General features: G+C 40.1%; 1 protein-coding gene across 2 annotated transcripts in view; it reads right to left on the reverse strand.

Annotated features, from left to right (window-relative positions):
- Window positions 1–2,174: 2,174 nt before the first annotated feature.
- LOC146310614 (formin) overlaps window positions 2,175–16,178 on the reverse strand; it is a 74,334-nt gene continuing 60,330 nt past the window's right edge. For both annotated transcript variants that reach the window (XM_084742001.1, XM_084742000.1), the window contains 4 exons: window positions 13,395–13,446; window positions 6,305–6,454; window positions 3,206–3,287; window positions 2,175–3,115 (listed from right to left, as the gene is read on the reverse strand). In XM_084742001.1, the coding sequence (XP_084598127.1) occupies window positions 3,071–3,115; window positions 3,206–3,287; window positions 6,305–6,454; window positions 13,395–13,446 (329 nt within the window). In that variant the 3' untranslated portion in view covers window positions 2,175–3,070. The remainder of the gene's footprint in view (window positions 3,116–3,205; window positions 3,288–6,304; window positions 6,455–13,394; window positions 13,447–16,178) is intronic.

Genomic DNA, 16,178 nt, shown 5'->3' on the forward strand with positions numbered 1-16,178 from the left:
GAGATTATGTTTATATGACTCTATACGTTGTTTCTTTATTAATGAGAATCCTGCATAGTATGCCTTTAAATTTCACATTCCTAAAATCTCTTAAAACAAACTTCGTGACATGAGTTTTATTGTCTTGACTTTGCCTCATAGTTTATTGTGCAGCCTTGCTGAATTATGAATCATCAAATCCTCTCTGATGAGTCAGCTTTCTTAAATAAATATCACATTTGCTCGGTTCACCACTGGCTTATACAAGCCGCACTAAAGTGAAGTGTTGACAGACAAAAATTTTGTTCTGCATCCAGTAGTTTATTCTTGAAATTTAAAACAATTCCATAAAATTACAGAGCACCTACATGAGAGCTACTGAAGGTTACATGAACCAACGTACATACAGTTGAGGCTACAGCAGGTCCTTGGTCAGTATCAGCTCATTGCCTTTGTTCCTCTTAAGTAAAACAATGCAATTTAAAGTATGAAATATCTAGATTTTTTAAATACAAAATAAATGGCACACATGGACGACTTTGGAGGGTATAAAAGCAATTCAAGGTGCATTTTGATGGGTACTCTGATAATGGAAGTAAGTCTGAGGTATAACAACTCACATGGCTTCAGGTGATATGCTTAAATGTTCTCAAAATACAACCCTCATCTCTCCAAAACTGAACAGAAAAGGCAACTTTCTTCATTCTATGCAAATTACTCCAGTTTCTGTAAATCAGGGGGAACAACATACAAGTAATATTGGTGTGAAAATATATCTTTCATCTGTAGACCTATCAGGCAGCTTCTCACAACTCATAAAAATACCTCAAAGGGAACAAAGATGTATTTTTTTTTGGCATAAAATAAATCTTTCCTTACATAAATATACTTTTCTTCAATGTTACAGGAGCATGCTTACAGCTTACATTTGTGAAAAATAAACATCGAGCTTAATACACTTTCTTAGAAATGAAAAAAAAAAAAATCTGTACCACTTTATAATAAGATTACCTTTACAACTGATCTATAAATGATTTATAATTAGGTAATTAGGCTGTAAAAGCTTTATAAAAAGCTATAAACAATTATAAACAAGTTATAACACAGTTTTTGCCAATGTGAGCTGTGATCTGTCAAGAGGCAGTTACTGCTTAATACTAATTAATCTTACTAATGAGCTACTAACATTTATAACTGAACAAAAGGGAGCCTTGTTGATATGTTAAATTGTGCCAAATGAAACTTTTTGACTACTAAGATATGATGACGGTGGTTAAATGATGATGGTTAAATTCTTGTAACTTACTACTGTAAATAACAAATATCTGATGAAGTGGACATGCATAAATGCTGCTTACGGAGAAGAAAAAGTAAACAAAGTAAACAATGGGAAACAATGAAAACATTAGACAAATGTGGGCTCGCTTACCCCGGACAAGTAAAAATACCATTTTGGGCTAGTAAATCTGGCAACTCACTCACCCGGCTGGGCAGGTCGTAAAAAAGAATTACACTAATTTGATAATCAATTAATCTGTAAAGTGATTTTTCTTGCAAAATATGGAGATTCCCTGTTTGTTCATTATCATAAGAAACAGAATATCTTTGTCTTCTGACTGACAAAACGAGACATTTAAAGAATGAAAACTGGGAGGGAAATTTTTCACTATTTTCTGACATCTTATAACTCGAGATCGAACATGACAGAAACTTTAGTCTTTCTTGCTATTTGATAATTCCTAACAAATAAAACAATTTTTACAGGGGCGAATTAAAATCAATTTCAGGCAAGTAGATTTCTGAAAAAGCAGCAACAGCGTTCAACCCTGAAAAGTGTGGCTCACTATTTGGCAAGCAACAGGATACTGTTGCCCTTTTTATCTGGTGTGTTGTAACAGCTTATTAATAACTACAACCTAATTTATAGCCTAATTAATAACCTTTTATAAATCATTTTTAAGGGGAGTCTTATTGTAAAGAGGTACAAAAAAATCTCACAGGATTTCTACATGAAGCAATACAATGAATAAATCTCATACCATACCCTTGCATAGGAAAAGAGGTGCAAAAAAGTGCAAGATATTTGAAAAAATGCACACATTTAGCATAACAGGGGAGTGAGAACTATAGCGAGCTACAACATACAGCTATTGCAGGCGGTAAAGTGCTTAAAAGTGTGACTGGACACAATATAATGCTTAACGTATATTTAGTATCTCGGGTTTAAAACTTGTTCTTCTTCTTCTGTTTTTGCGAACACATTTGTGTGTGTGAGGGGCCTGAGGCTCGCTGCCAAATTCTGCTCCTCTCTGGCTGTCACCCAGGAGGGGTCAGTCTGGTGCAGTGCTGCACAATAAAGTGAAACCTCCACATACAAATCTACACGCACATTTATACAGAACACATCTTCATCTACACGTGAGGCCTCAGCGCAGATCATTTATCGCACTGCTGCACGGTCCCTGCCGATTCTACAACATGACGTATTTACAAGAATCTTAATGAGCCGTGGTGAATGAAAAGCTACTCGCTACAGCTAAAGGACGCTGGGAACTGCTTTTCTATCATTTACAAAAAGAGAGATTTGTTTTGTCCTCCCAGGCAGCCATCTCTGTTCATATCAGAGCCACAACGTCTTAACACTTTAAATATGTTGGAGAGTTATCATTCTGCTGTCTACAGTTCAGAAAGAAATGGTTTCTCCCTCGTGGACATGTCAGCTGGAGCTGTTGTGAGTCCCGCTGAACCCTTGAGACCTTTCACAAGCTGGGCACTCAGAGGTCACGTCACGCTGGATGAATGAGATCAACCTTTGGCCTTTAAGACTCTCATCACTGCGGCAGCTTCAGCCATGCATCCTCGCTGCAGGCCCGGCTGCTTATCTGTTCAGCAGGCAGAAAGAGCTCGTCCATCAGGGTGGTGGTGGAGAACAGGGGTGGGATTGGTGGAGGGTGTCCAGAGCTGTTAGTAGGGCAGAGATATGGCAGTGGGAGTAGCAGTAAGAGTCCGGCGAGGTTCGCTGAGAGATGAGGCCTGCACACTTTTTGATCTCCACCACCACTTGTTTTTTTGTTCTGCTGTGTCATTTCACTCAGCTGGACGACACACCGGCCTCCTTCTGCCGCAGCCTCTCTTTCTGTTGGCGAGAACCACAAAAAGATGATTGATTTCTGTCCTGAAACAACATCAGGAAATTCCATTTCTCTCCTGCTGTATCAGTTCTTACCAGACTGTTGGCGTTGATCTTCTTGGTTTCGACTCTCTTCTCCGCTGTGATCTTCTTGATGTTTTCTTGAGCTTCCTTCAGCCTACAGAAAAAAAAAAAAAAAATCCACATTGACCTGATTATTGCAGATCATTTAAAACTAGAGTGAATGAATGCATGAAACCCTTATTGGGAATTTGATATGCACAGCAAGAATAAAAAGACATCAATAACCACACATAACAGCATATAATATAACATAAAACAAGTAGGGCTGCAAGATATTGTAAAAAATCATATTGCAATTATTTTGACTGATTGTAATTCATGATTAGTAGGAGTAATCATTTTTGCATCACAATTTTGCTGTAAAAAACCTATTAAAGTCATGATGATATAAGTTTTGTTAGAGTCTGTACCAAACAGACATTTTTCCTGCATCTAGAAAACAAAATTTGTAGGTCAGGACATGAACTTTGGTTCATTATAAATGTGAGAAATTGAACACAATAGTTGTCACTTGTTACTGGAGGTGATCTAATCAGATCGTGCCAAAACATGAATCCTCTGAACAGCCGCAACTGTTAAAGATCATCCAGGCAACATCAAGTATAAATAGTCTAAAAAAGTATAAAAGTATATAAGTATATAAAAGTATAAATATTTTGAATTTTAGCTTTTATGACTGAAAAAATGTAGTATTGATAAATAAATTAATTCATCAATAAAATAAACAAGACTATTTTTGCTCCCCAGACTCCAGTTAAGAGAAAAAGATCAGTGCAGTTTATCTACATACTCCGAGACCAGGGGCATAGTGGGGGGGTGAACCCAAGTAAACTCAGTTTATCCACCTCTTGAAAAGAGATTGAGAGTTTACTCATCTATTTTCAGATAAACTATATAAATCAAAAAAGGTGGGTTTACTTATTTATTTCTAAAAAAATTACACTTGATGTTGCCTGTTCATATATCGGAGGATTTAGAAGGGTAATATTTTGTCATTTAATTCCAACAAGTTACCACCATCGTGTTCGCTTTCTCAAGTTTCTAATAAACCAACTTTTAGGAAAATCAATTCAGAATTAAGTGAGTTACAGTCAATTTGTAGCGAAGTCTGGATCTGTCAATGCAAAATTTATTGATTACTAGCAAATCTTGAACTCCCCAATATGGTGGACAGATGCACATCATATCATGAAAGTGGTGTCTAAGTTTCTATATCTGTATTTCTGTCCACATTAAAACTTTTGAGCTTCTTTAAAAAGCAGAGACGTTGTTGAGCCTTTGCAAACTGAGCACTGGTGTTAGCAATTCATGTCAGTTTGCAATCAATAATAGTGCCCATAGGTACTTGTACTCATGTACACTTTCAGTGGTTGTGTTGTTCATAATTACAGGGAACAGACAGAGAGGAGCTCCTGGAAGCTTTGGACCTAAATCATGAAAACGGTACTCGTGAAAACAATATAAAGTCAGAAGCCTCTCATCACTGTGACCTTGTGAAGTTATTTGTAAGAGCAAGACGTTTAAGTATCTCCCTGGGGCACCCTGTGTCATGGTACCACGAAGAGTCACACACACACACACACACACACACACACACACACACACGGATCCTCTCAGGAGTTTGTGGTCAGTGACAGGCCTCTAAGTGAGAAGCAGTAGAGAATGACAGTGGGTTGATGAGATAATGAGGCAGCCTTTAAAAAGCACTTGGCTTTTATGAGTGTGCAAACAGTATTTAAAATAAAGTTAATTGTACATAAGCACAATCAGCTGTGAGTAATGTGGGACACGATTACCTAGTAAACAATTAAGAGAGAGCACATGGATACACGGCAGGGCTCTGAAATCCTCCTCCGTCTCACTGAGAGAAGAATACTCAGCAGCAGTTCAAATGTGGAGGACGCTAAATGTGACTTTCTGAGTGTGAAGAACCATGAATGCACCACATGATGTGTAAAACTGTAACTCAAACTGACCACCCTTTTTGGCTGGACAGTAACAAACTCTCAGTCCTGTTGTTGTCTCCACACGTGCAGTGTTCCTGCCCTTTGGGCTGCATGTCCAGCATCATTACAGTGTTTATCAGTTCTCCCATAACGCGCTGCCTTTAATGGCCACAGGCCCCTGTCCGCTCGCTAGTAAAGCCAGGCGGCCGCCAGGAGGGTCTGCCGTCCCCTCAGTGGAATGCCCCCCCAACATGACGCCTCGGGTCAGAGGAAACATCATAAATTCAGGCCCCAGTCCCTCAGATGGAGGGCCGAGGCCTCAGCTATTCACGTTTGCCTCCTCTTTGATGGCCTCCCTCTCTGAGCGTCTTCACATCACTCCTGTACAATTAGTGCTAATTTGACACAATGTTTAGAGGTCGTTAAGCGGCTATTCGAAGGTGACGGAGACAAGAAGTCTAACCTGAGGATAGAACGGTTAAGCCTCAGTTTGTGTTTTGCAAAGTGCCACTGACTGAGACACAAGGTCCTGGACAGTTTGGCTTCACAGATATCAGTCAGGTTTCTATGACATTCACTTAAAAGGACACTGCAGCAATTCAGCTTTGCAGTTTAATTAAGCTGGGGACAAATAAGAGGCAGATTCAGAAAAGAATGGCCAAATTCTATGCAGCAGACGCAGAGATATCCTGCCATTTAGTTCCTACAATGGGTCAAGCTTAAAAAATACTGAATCGGACAGAGGGTAGCTACAACCTTTATAATCACATTGGAATTATTACACTAAATGCAATTTTGAATCCCTTTATATCCACAGCAATCAGTGTATAATGCTGCTTTATTTAACTTATTTAATCATATTCTGTACCTTGAAAGCATAAATGTTTAATTTAGCATTTATGATCCCTGCCTACGATTCGCATAATGCAACTCCACTGCAAATTTTGTTGGGCCCCTTCTGCCTTTTAAATACCTATGTTTTCAAACTCCACATCTCAAATTGATAACACAAGGTTTCCGTTAAAAAGAATCTGAAAAAGAGACTTTTGGGAGCTCTCGTCAGAGCCACAGGGGACATTATACAGTAGTACTCCTCCCATCAAGTCTCCATGTGTCTTCAACAGAGGAATAAAGAAATGAAACAATCCCACCAAACTCCACTCACCTCTCTTTGGAGATGTTTTTGCTTTGTCGTATCCAGGCGTTCTTGAAGTCATTGCAAAACTCGTACCAAAGCATAAAAACGTGACTCGGGGACACTTCTTTCTCTCCGGCCTTTGGCTTCACCCCAAAGTAGCTCACTGTGTCCTGGAAACTGTAGAGGAAAACAGAACAGAGGCACAAATAGTGTTGTCTTATCACACATAAACACTTATAAATTATCTCAGACATAAATAAATGGTGTGTTGCAGTGTGCCGCTCTAGATTTACAAGTCAGAGCTATAAACAGCAAGGTCAAAAAGTACAAGGAAGCAAAGGTGTGTGCGTCTAGGAAACACAGACAAATCGAGAGTAAGGAACAGTCTAACACAGTGAAGGCGCACGTAGAAAATGATGGATGTAAAGTCAGGCCAAGAGGTGAGAAACAGAACTAGACGGAGAGTGTCCACCCTGCTGGGCCACGAGGGAGAGCCAGTGGCGGTGGCTCCATTATCACATTGACCTCCACGGCCTGCAGGGGAAAGACGGCAAGAGGAGACGGAGACAGTCAAGCACAGGCTGCTGCTCCTCCAGACACAGCAACACACACACACACCATTGTGAAACTCCTAAAGCTCCAGGAACATATTTACTGGCAGACAATCGAAGATGTGAATATATATAATATTTTATATGTGCAACGTGTGCACATGAGAACACAGGGACAAAACAGATCTACAAACCCTATTTCCAAAAAAATTGGAACACTGTGGAAGACGTAAATAAATCCATATAACCCATATTAAAATGAGTGCAGTACAAAGTACAAAGATATTTGATGTTTAAACTGTTAAACTTAATTTATTTTTGTAAATATAAACTCATTCTGACTCAGTAAGCGTTTGGTAACTGAGGATACTAACTATTGAAGTTTTGAAAGTGAAATTCTTTCCTGTTCTTGCTTGATATAAGACTTGAGTTGTTTATCATTCCACTAACACAAGGTCACAGACATTCAATGTTCCAAATATGTTTTTTTGAGCATTCAGCAGTTTGAACATTAAATATTTTGTCTTTGTACTATATTCAATTGAACACAGGTCAAACGGAATTGAAAATCATGGCATTCTGTTTTATTTATGTTTTACACAGTCTCCAAACTCTTTTGCTATAGGGGTTTGTATGTGAATAAACTGATTCTGGATTTTTCTATTTACTGGGACAAATTTTAGCACTGTCGTAGGCCAGCTCCTCAGCCTAATTCAATTGTAACCAAATCTGAACTCTTTGCAAGGCTCTCAGCAGCACACACAAGGCATGAAAAGCAGCCTGCTGCTTCAGATTCCCTCCCTAACCCAAACATGAAAGACATTTTCTAGCCCTGCCTGTCAGAGGGTTGATAAAAGGGGGCTATGATTCAAGCGATGCTCCCTGTCCCATTGACACCCAGATAGGCTCTGACCTCCAGATGCTAGGTGGCTTTTTGCGACGCTAATCTAAGACATGTTCATGCGGAGTGAAATGGTGCAATATGCTGCCCAGACGGCCTGTGAAAGAGCTGCATGAGCCTGCTTCCCATTTCCCAGGGATGCGTCATTTTGCTGGGATGAGTGCTGTAGATCATCCTGTATGCTCCAAAAAAAAAAAAAAAAAAAAATCAGAGGCTCTGGTATGTTTAGATTCACCAAACAGACCTTCCGTCCCAGGTAGCTTTGTTGCAGCTGGCCTGGTCTGGCATGATGAACTCCATCAGCTCCTCATCCTGACCCTGGGTCATCATGTCAGAGCATGCACAAATCAAGCAACGCTGCTCTTTCCCCATTCACCCTCCCAAGCGTGCGCAACAACCAGATATACAAAGCTTCACTCGAAACAGATGCAAACACACTCACACAAGCCAGTATACCTATGAGACATAAACAAAATCAAGCAGATCTTTGTTCGCTTGCGAGTGCAGAACAATTAAACTAAAAAACACACACTTCTGTAATCGATGCTATGATGCCATTGCCGTGAGAGGGTTTACTGAGGCACCCACAGCCGGCATTCCTCACTGACAGCTATAAAAAAGACCCATTACAAAACCATGAGCAGCCGTGAGAATCAGGGAAATATTTGGACAGGCAACTGTGCATTCCTTTGTTTCCCCAGTCAAAAGATTACAGAAGTAAACTCCATGTTGGTGGCTGATTCAGCAGAGGCACTAAGTCGTTCTGCGCCATTGTTGTCATACAATACCCGAGGAGAATAATGCATCGACTGGCATCTATGAAACCATAACTGCATGGTGACTGTAGACGAGGCAGTTGGGCCAAATGAAATTGAGCATGATGTGGGAGAAGGGAACTTAATGAGACGGAACTGAGGACAGAACCAGAAAACCTCAGTGGAACCCAAACATGAAGCAGACAAATTAGGACTGCATGTGGAGGAAAAGGCAACAGCTCTCGCCATGGATGGGCCAGACTGCCCAAAGAACTGTTGCAAAAAGTTAAAAACAAACATAAATTTTCATTAGAATGACACTGGTGTTTTATAATTAGGCTCAATGAAAATGTCACCTCATACAGCATGTCGCACAGAGGGCTCTCAACAGTGGAGCTGGGCAATAGCTGAATATTATCACTAATCACATTCAGTTATCCACATGAACAAACCGTAATTAAAAATGAACAAAATGAGCCTTTGAGGTTTTTGCTTTACAGCACGTGTGAAAGGTTTTGTCTGATGTAATGCAGAAGGTCACAGCGCTAACATCTCCTACAGTCTAGATCAAATGGCATTAAAGAGTAACAAGCTATCGTAACATGTTTCTGAGTGAAACAAGATGGACAGGCAGGACAAAAGACTGAAAGGACTTTGATTTGAAAGTTGAAAAGTCAGGGTGTCATAACCTGACATAAAGTGCTGTCATGATATTTAAGTTGAAATGGATTAGTTCAAACCTATGTACACACACATTGTGTTTTGCAGGGACAAAATTTTGATTTTGATTTAAGAATACAAAGAAATCAGGAATGTATCCACCCCAACTTTTAAAAAACATCATGTTGATATATATTTAATTATATATTTAATACAAGCAAACTCCACTTTTGAAATAATTAAAAACTGACAATGACAGAACCATTCTGCTAGCATGGCTAAAAATGATTAGGGATACGAATGTTCGATAGTAGCGCCAATTTGGTACCTGAGTTTTAAAACTAATACTAAATCCATACGTTTTTCAATAACCTACATTGAAGAATATAAAAATATACTGAAAAACAGAAATTCAAATTCTCAAATGTCTAAGCACAAGCAGTCATACATGACCTTTGCCTGAATAAAATAGTCTTAAAATGGCAAAAGTCCAATTTATTTCAACTGTCCAATCAAATATTCAGTGTTATTTAAACAGCCCAAAATCACAAATATGAAAAACTAAAAGAGAATGAATCTGACCAGACATTAAATTCCAATTTTCTGTAATTTACAACAGAGCTGAAACAATTAGCCAATGAACTGATTGGTCAATTGACAGTTAATTGGCAGTTATTTTAACTGATTATTTGTTTAAGTAATTTCTCATGTTAAAATTATTTTGTATGTAATATATTTGAGGTTAAGGACTGTTGGATGAAACCAACGTCTCTGGAAAATGTCTCTGGAAATTGCCATGGACACATGTATTTTTCCTTATTTTCTCACATTTTAAAGATCAAATAATAAATCAAGAAAGTAGTTGTCAGATTAATAAATAATGGAAAAAAAACATTGGCTATTTGACAGTTTTTAATACTCAGTGCTTCAGACACTGGAACCAGCCTTAACTCTTATCAATATACCCAGGTGCTGCTTCACGTCATCCAACCCCACTCACTGACTGACTCTGACTCTCAGTCGTCTAAACTGAGACTCCACATGAGGCGGAGGACGTCACGCTACAGTCACACTACAGATGTGTTGTCAATTTCCTTTATTAACACAGAGCCATGATGTTGCGGCCGCTGCTGCTGTCATGTGTATTTGTACGAGGATCCCTCATCCAGTGCAGATGTGAGAGCCCACCCAGGGCCCGGTGAGCCCGCTGACGCCCATATTCATCAACAGCGTGTCACTTTTACGAGGTGGCTCTGTGGGAACCTGAGAAAGAGCCCCCCGCCCCGTGTCCCTCCTCCTCCTCCTCCTCCACCTCCCTCCTGCTCTACCTAGCACCAGCCAGCCAGCCCCCTCTTTAGATGAAATTAAAGGAAAACTTCATTAAAGGCAAAGGTGCTGTCAGCTGCGGGGCCCTTTTGATCAATATTCCCCTCCAAGTTCAATGCCTTCATTACAGTGGTGTCACCCGCGCACAAGAGGGTCCACATGCACGTGTCAGTCCGGTTCAGAGGATAGAGATATCACTATTTGGCGAGGGCGGGGGTGAAGGGCCAGAACAGAGAGCGATTCTCTTGGCTTAGGAACAGAAACATGAAACAGAACAGTTTGGAACCATTTGCTGAGTTATAGTTTTGTCCAAAGCAATCAACTTCCTAATTGTTTATAGTTTCCATTTTCCTGCGTCCGGCGTCTTTCACTTTCTCCTTTATGTGCGTTCATGATTTATTTTGGAAGTGGGAGCGTTACGATATAAAGCAAACAATTCTGCTCTCTATCCAAACAAGGCAAAAATAATCTATTTGCTTTGTTTGTCTGCTCCACCATCTTTTTCCAATATGAAAAGTTCCAGAGATGATTTTCACTCGGACAGGCGAGCTCCGCGGCTGCCAGTGTGTCTTACGCCTATAAATCAGATGCCTCTCAGAAAACTCTTGGGAGTCTTCTGCACAAAACATGGCAGATAAGAATGATAGGAACTGTAGGGGAGGAAACACAGGGCGTTCAGGCTTAAAATACAGTATGCTGCACATTATGGGTGTGTAGAAATTCACTGTGGTTTCTGGAAGGCAAGTTCGTCTTGTTTATCTGTCTTTGAGACAAATCACAAAAGGCCTGCAAGTGAACACAGGTGTATAAATACTTAAAATATCACATATATAAAATGAAGCTTAATCCTGCAAATAAATCACATCCAGCAATCCCTGTCAAGTCAAAGTTGGGTTTCAGTTTCAGAATTTCTCAGCATGTCCAAACCTTATCAGCTGGCTCTAATAACTAGATACAACTATACAAATAAGAACCATTAGGGCTATCAGATTCCACCAACTATGTTATCTATGTGAAGCATGCTGAATAAGTCAACATGTGACGTTTGCAGTCCACAACACTTGGCAGAACTCCCTCGTTGGGGGATGAAATGTAGAAAATTCGAAATGTTCTTATTCAAACATGATTTTTGATATTTTTTGATTTATCTGCTTTTCATTATGTTGCTCTAAAATGGTGGGGTGATTATTTGGAGAAAAGACAATAGTATGTATCTATTAACAGGCAAATTTCAATTGACCTATGCTACTTTGTGGGGGTAGTTCAGGGTTCAATTCTTGGACCTCTCTTATTTTTGATATACATGAATGACCTACCTTGGGTATGCAATAATGCACTGCTTCTTTCATTAACTAAAGACAGTCCATTGCTTCACATGAAAATTTTGGCACACTGATTTGAAATTTTCCTGACAGGCAGGCATGAATAAAATTGAGCTAAATCCTGTAAAATAATTAACATCTAACAACCCTGTCTTCTCAAAGTTGGTTTTCAATTTCAGAATTTCTCAACATGGCAGAAACCTTTATCAGCTGATGCCGACTGTATACAACTACACAAATAAGAAGCATTAGTACTATCAGACACCACCAACTATGTTATCTGTGTGAAGTAAGCTAAATAATTCAACATGTGATGTTTGCAATCCTAAACATTTGGCAGGACTCCCTAACTGAGAGATGAAATCAAGGAAATTATAAACATTTTCTATCCAAACATGATCATTCACTCATACTTTTCAATGCATCATAACTATGGGTTTTTAAAGGGATAGTTCGGATTATTTAATGTGGGGTTGTATAAGATACTTATCTATGGTCAGTGTATTGCCTACCGCAGATGTTAGTCGACATGCCCTCCTGTTTGGAGAAGCAGGTAGGAGTATTTGGATGGATGCTAAGCAATGAACTGCTGTGAACAGGGTCAGCAACAAAACATATCTTAGCCACTTAAAAAAGGTTCACCTAAAAAAAAAAACAGTTTAAGTGTATATTTTATTAAGAATATTTTCACCACTTTTCTTTCCTGTTAGACCGCCTATTCTGATGGGAAATACCATTACATAAGCCATATACTCTCTCCAAAGCAACAAAACTCCACGAGCGAACTCAATGCAAGCTAATCCAAGCAAGAATCCAAGCTAACCATTTACAACAAAGAAGTCACACGATGTCCCAAGAAAACTAATACAGTGAGGCAGCAGTAGTGCAGCAAGTCGTGTCATCTGAGAGGTAAAATGACTGATTTTGCCTGTGGAGTTTGGTTGGTTTAGAAAGAGCGATATTTGGCTTATATAACAGTGGCTTCCTGTCAGAAAAGGCTGTCTGACAGCAGTGGTGAAAATATTCTAAATATAGTGTATACTTATACTGATTTTTTTATACCATACCACATACACACTGCAGGTATAAGTCCTGCCATTGGTTGCTTGCATCAAGTGGAATTGCAGTGTCCATGATATATGAAAGTCCCTGGAAACAAGAACAACCTGCTAGCTGTAACACCTACACCCTGAAAACAGCAAATTAGTGCCTGGGACGCTCGTGGTACGAATGAAAATAAGCTAACAGCTGTTACCTTTCTTTTGCAGTGATGTAGTCATTTCACGCCAGAGCTCGTCTCCCGATGTTCCACCAAAACAATTTCCTACTCAACACTACTTTGCATGAGCACCGAAATGCAAACAAGGCACAATGTTTTTTCTGTTATAGCAGAATGTGTATGCATGGAGCCAGACCCTTCTCTAGCGCTGAGCACTGTAGGGAAAGGTCTGCGAGACCACTGCTGGTGCCCCTCTCTGCTTCTGCAAACTGGGGTTCTGTTCTATCTAGCATTTACTGTAGGTAACACACTGACTACCTATAAGCACCTCATATAACCCCACATAAAATAATGAGGACTATCCCTTCAAGTAGGTCTCCTACCTTTTCTGTGCTGCATTGAGTCGGTCCTCTTCAGCTGAGTGCTCCTTCTGAGCTGTAAAAAAGAAAAAAATAATGGATTAAGACTGATCATGGGGCAGACTATGGGGGTTTTGGTGACATTTAATTTCACTGACAGCCACTACAAACTGCTAACAGGAGTCCAGAGGGGGGCGCTGTGGCCATTAGCCATCCTGTCAGTTGAGGAGAAAAGAAGAAGAAGGGCTCTGGGTTGAGATGTGACTGGTGCAGCAAGCATGTTATCCAAGTGACAGTTAAGCACATTGTAAAGTTTGACGTGCTTCTGTGCGTTGACGCATGAGAGTGTGAGCCTGTGACGGTCGGGCGTGGGGCGGGGAGCAGTGGTCTGTTTGCAGAGGTGTGTGAGTGCTGACATACATGTGCGTGTTGTGAGCAGAGCTGAAGCAGGGGCGCAGGGTTGAGCAGAGAGGCTTGGGAACTGGAGGCTCCTGTGGACTCCTGCCATGTAAAAGTGTCTAAATGCAAGGCAGATGTGTGCAGCGGGCCAGGCCGAGGTGCAAGAATTTATCTAGGGCCAGAGAGTGCCTGTGATCTCAGATTTATTGCATTTTTCCAGATTCATCCTTTTTACAATGATGGGGGACCTTTCCTACTTGAAGATTTAAGAGCGGGAAGTCTCCAAAAAATTGTTCAAAGGCAGGTTTGGGGGTCTTTTGGGAGAAGGTGAGCTTAAGCCTCCGACCAACCACCCCTTTTACTTTTACTCTTTTTTTCTTTTACATGTATGTGGGCAAGGGGGCTGAGGTAAACCTAATGAAGGGAGGTTGTGGCCATGTCTGGGATAGAGAGAGGAGGGGGGGGAGAGTAGAGGGGCCGTGACCAATGGCGTTAGTCTCAGTGGGGGTCAGGCTGGCGCCTGAGGTACCCCTCTGGTGCGACTGTGCAGAGGTGGCACTGGAGCCGAGAGGCTGGGGGAGAAAGCGGCCCAGAGAGAGGATGTGTGAAGTTTCTCTTCCTCCGCTCGCCGTGTAAACATGAAACCAGTAGTCGCTAACTAGAAAGTTATGAGATGTGCATGCTGAGAGGGACAATAAATTAGGGCTTTAAAACTCTGACACACTTTTCCAAACTACTGCTACACTGAGCAACTAGATAACAAAGAGATGGAAAGCAGAGGAAGAGGGATGCTGTGAGGATTTTCACAAAGCATCCCTCACTGATACACAGTGTATCTTAGAGACCTCATCAAAAACAGACTGTTTGGACAGTCATTAATCTGCAAATTGTACTTGGCATACGTAATTCAAGGTCATCTGAACTTGTGGAATTCTGGTTATTGGGGTCTGACTCACTGACAACAAAGAAAGTGCAAGGATGTGATGTTACACATGTATTTCCTAAGAGTGCTGGTGGAGTGAGGCTTGCACAAGCTGAGATTAAAAGCAGGAATTTGTTTTCAATTAGTCATGGCTTGTATTCAAGATGAAAAATATGCCTGTCAGAGTATCCCCAGAGGTTTCAAAGAGCTCCTATTAAAAAGGGAAACTAAAAGGTGGCTGATTAGATGTTGAAACAAACACAGTCGGCTGATCTGGGAGGCTGTTTTTTTTAATCTGTGATAAACTTTTTATTGAATCTGTCACATGAAATTTGTTGTGCACAAAGTAACAAAGACAAGGATTCCTGTGCATACGAACAACATTTAACTGGGGGACTGTTTATGAAAAAAATGAACAATTGATCTGTATAAGCCATGAATGTATTCAGGAAAATCATTCGGTTACACATATGCACATCAGCATGGGGATTTTCCATGATTAATGGGTCAAAAGGTTCAAACTGCTGTGCTTGTATCCTACTACTGGACTTTGTCAGGCCAATAAGTCTATTAAACAGTGTGTGACAGGGATTCCACAGCAATAAATCTGTAAATGCTGATGACTGTACAAGAAACCTTCTTTTTATCCTTTCTCTGTCAGTAAATATTCACAATGTGCAGTCTATTTGCAGAATTATAATAATAATGATAATAATGATGATGAGAATACTTAAAATCAGTTATTTCTTCATGAGCTGAACATAAATATTAGCACTGAAGCATAAATTTCTGTTGGTCACAGGGTCACAGAGTTAAATGTCAGTCTGTAAAACATCATGTTAACTCCTCTTGGTTCATTTGTTCAAAGTCAGCTAGAACAGAAACCAACTACTAGAACCAACTAGAACTAAAATGCAACAATGCATCACTTTTTTCCCCTGGTCCAGACCAAATGAACCACACTACAGGTGTGAATACACTCTTAGGGCAGGTTCACACCTAAGGGTCCAGTTTCTGAATCAAATCAATGTGAAAATGATACATTGGTTCAATTTTCCAACGGGTCCAGTTTGTGTTCACAAAATTAAAACTCAAACATTGTGAACTTATACACCTACTCATATACTGCGCACTTGTCTTCAGTTAAATGGCATTAAACCTGTGGACGTCTAATTTCCTAATTAAATTCTAAACATTGAAAGTCCCTTGACACAAATCTGATACAGCTGAAAGAGAACATGAAACTGTAAAATAGGGAAGATACTAGAAAGTATAAACAAAGATGCAGGAGAGAAACTAAACTTCAAATCACAGATTCAGTTGGCTACAAAAGTACTGATGAAAACAGAAGAAAAAAATGTTTTTTAACCAGTGAAATGACACAATGAACCAATCACAGAAACTGTACTAAACGGTGCTCACACCAGAAATGAACTGCTCCCGAATTAATGTGACAGCAGTCCAAGACCACCCCTTCGAGGTGTATG

The sequence above is a fragment of the Lutjanus erythropterus genome, chromosome 18, assembly GCF_056507025.1.
Source record: "Lutjanus erythropterus isolate fLutEry1 chromosome 18, fLutEry1.hap2, whole genome shotgun sequence".
Classification (NCBI taxonomy): domain Eukaryota; kingdom Metazoa; phylum Chordata; class Actinopteri; order Lutjaniformes; family Lutjanidae; genus Lutjanus; species Lutjanus erythropterus.